The 2,464-nt window shown below is 15.5% G+C and overlaps 1 protein-coding gene across 1 annotated transcript; it reads left to right on the plus strand.

Annotated features, from left to right (window-relative positions):
- Positions 1-602: 602 nt before the first annotated feature.
- Positions 603-842, plus strand: DDB_G0276613 (hypothetical protein; the record flags this gene model as incomplete). Its single annotated transcript, XM_001134594.1, has 2 exons — positions 603-612; positions 691-842. 2 exons carry the CDS (start codon positions 603-605, stop codon positions 840-842), a joined length of 162 nt encoding a protein of 53 aa, XP_001134594.1.
- Positions 843-2,464: the final 1,622 nt, after the last annotated feature.

The following is a 2,464-nucleotide window of genomic DNA, read 5'->3' on the forward strand; positions in this document are numbered from 1 at the left end:
ATGTCATCATTTGTATTTTTAATTTATAGTGTCATTTTTAGATATTCTTTTTTTTTTTTTTCAATTAAAACTGAAATTGTATGTTTATATATATCAGTGTTTTATTTGAAATAAAAAAATAATAATAATAAATGAAGTAAAAATATTCAAACCACTTGTTGATGATATCCATTATTTAAGTAATCATTGTTGAAAACATATATTTGATATTGTTGTTGTCAAAAAAAAAATTAATATGATTTCAACAAGATTAATAAAATAGTTTAAATTATATTATTATTCTTGTTGATATCATTATCCTTGTTTTTTTGTTTTTAAAAACAATTGTCTTTACTTGTATGTCAACATAATATTTTTACAAAATTTAAACAATTAATAAAATTGTGTGTTTATTAAATAGTGGTGGTGGTAGGAAGTGGTTGGGGTGGGGTGGTGGGAAGTGGTTAAATTTTACTTAAAATAATTATTTCGATTTAAAAAATAAAATAGAATTTAAAAAAAAGTATAAATACTTTTTTTTAATTTTATTTTTTATATCAAACAAACATTAAATTAAAAACAAAACAAAAACATTAATTAAAAACTATGAAACTATAAATAAAATGTTATTCAGTATGTATTTTTAATAAAAAAAACAATGAAAATATCAATGAATATAATATTAATTTAATATTTTTTTTTTAAATTTAGAATCATTAATTTCATTATCAAATAAAAATACCACCTTAAATTCATCTTTAATTTCAAATCAAACAAACAATGATTGTAATGAATTTAAAAATGAAATTACAAACAAAAGTTCTACTGCATTCTTTACAAGACCAAACTTTGTAAACTATTAAAAAAAAATATTATGATAAAAACAATTCCGATAAAAAACTTGTACAAACAATAAAATCTATTTATTTATTTATTTATTTATTTTAAAACAATTTTTTTTTTTTTTTTTTTTTTTTTTTTTTTTTTTTTTTTTTTTTCCTTGAGTGATTTTTAAAGTTGGTTTTAAATTAATTTTTTAAAACTATTGATTTTTTGATATTTTATCTTTATTAATATGTCTCCTTTGGATTTTATTATTTGCCCACTTTTTCATTTATAAAAGTAATTCGTTTTTTTATCAAATTTTACATAATTTTAAAATTTTTTTTTTTGTCAAACTTTTCCACAAATAAATAAAGAAAAAACAGAAAAATTATTTTTTAATTTTAAATAAATATATAAATATATTTTTTTTTTTAAATGTACAATTTGTTTATCGGTATTAAAATTTTTTTTTTTTTTTTTTTTTTTTAATAGTTTATAAAGTTTGGTCTAGTAAAGAATGCAGTAGAACTTATGTTTGTAATTTCATTTTTTAATTGATTACAATCATTGTTTGGTTGATAAGAAATTAAAGATGATTTTGAGGTGGTATTTTTATTTGATAATAAAATTAATGATTCTAAAAAAAAAAAAAAAAAATTCAAAATTAAAATCAACTTCATTATAATATATTTTTAATTATAATTTTTAAAATATACCTACTGAATAACATTTTTTATTTTTATAGTTTTATATTTAGTTTTTTAAGATTTTATAATGTTAACTTTGTTCGATATAATAAATTAAAAAAAAAAAAAAGTATTTATACTGTTTTTTAAATCGAAATAATTAAGTAAAATTTAGATAAACACCCACAACCACCACCACTATAGCACATTTTTTTAAAAATTATGTAAAATGATTATGTTGATATACAAGTAAACAGTAAAAAAAAAACAAGTATAATGATATCAACAAGAATAATAGTTTAATTTATTAACAACATTTTAAAAATATGTTTCCAACATCCATTTTTTTAAAAAAGGACTTAAAATTTTATTTAATTAATTAAAAAAATAATACAATAAAATTGTTTACAACAAAATTTAATTTTAATTTTTATGATTATTTAAAAAAGAAAAAAATAAATGATAATTTGTAAAAAAAAAAATAAAAAATTAATTCTAATTATCTAGAATAATTTATTTTACAATAGTTTTTTTAATAAAAAAAGTTATTTGGTTGTTTTGTTTTTTTTTTTTTTTTTTTTTTTTTTTTTTTTTTTTTTGAAGCTAAATTGAATTATTTATTTAAAAACCTTTTTTGAACTAATTATAATAATAAAAATCAAAATAGCTAAACTATTTCACTCAAAAAAAAAAAAAAATGAAAATAATTTTTAAATTTTTTAAATAAATAAATAAATAGTTTTTTATTTGTACAAGTTTTTGTCGGCAATATAATTTTTTCAATAATTTTTTTAATAGTTTACAAAGTTTGGTCTTGTAAAAAATGCAGTAGAACTTTTACTTGCAATTTCATTTTTGAATTCAATGCAATTATTATTTAATTGATTTGAAATTAATGATTTTGAGGTGGTGTTGTTATTTGATAATGAAATTAATGATTCTAATAAATAAAAAAAAAAAAAAAAATAAGTATA

The sequence above is a fragment of the Dictyostelium discoideum genome (assembly GCF_000004695.1).
Source record: "Dictyostelium discoideum AX4 chromosome 2 chromosome, whole genome shotgun sequence".
NCBI classification, from domain to species: Eukaryota; Evosea; class Eumycetozoa; order Dictyosteliales; family Dictyosteliaceae; genus Dictyostelium; species Dictyostelium discoideum.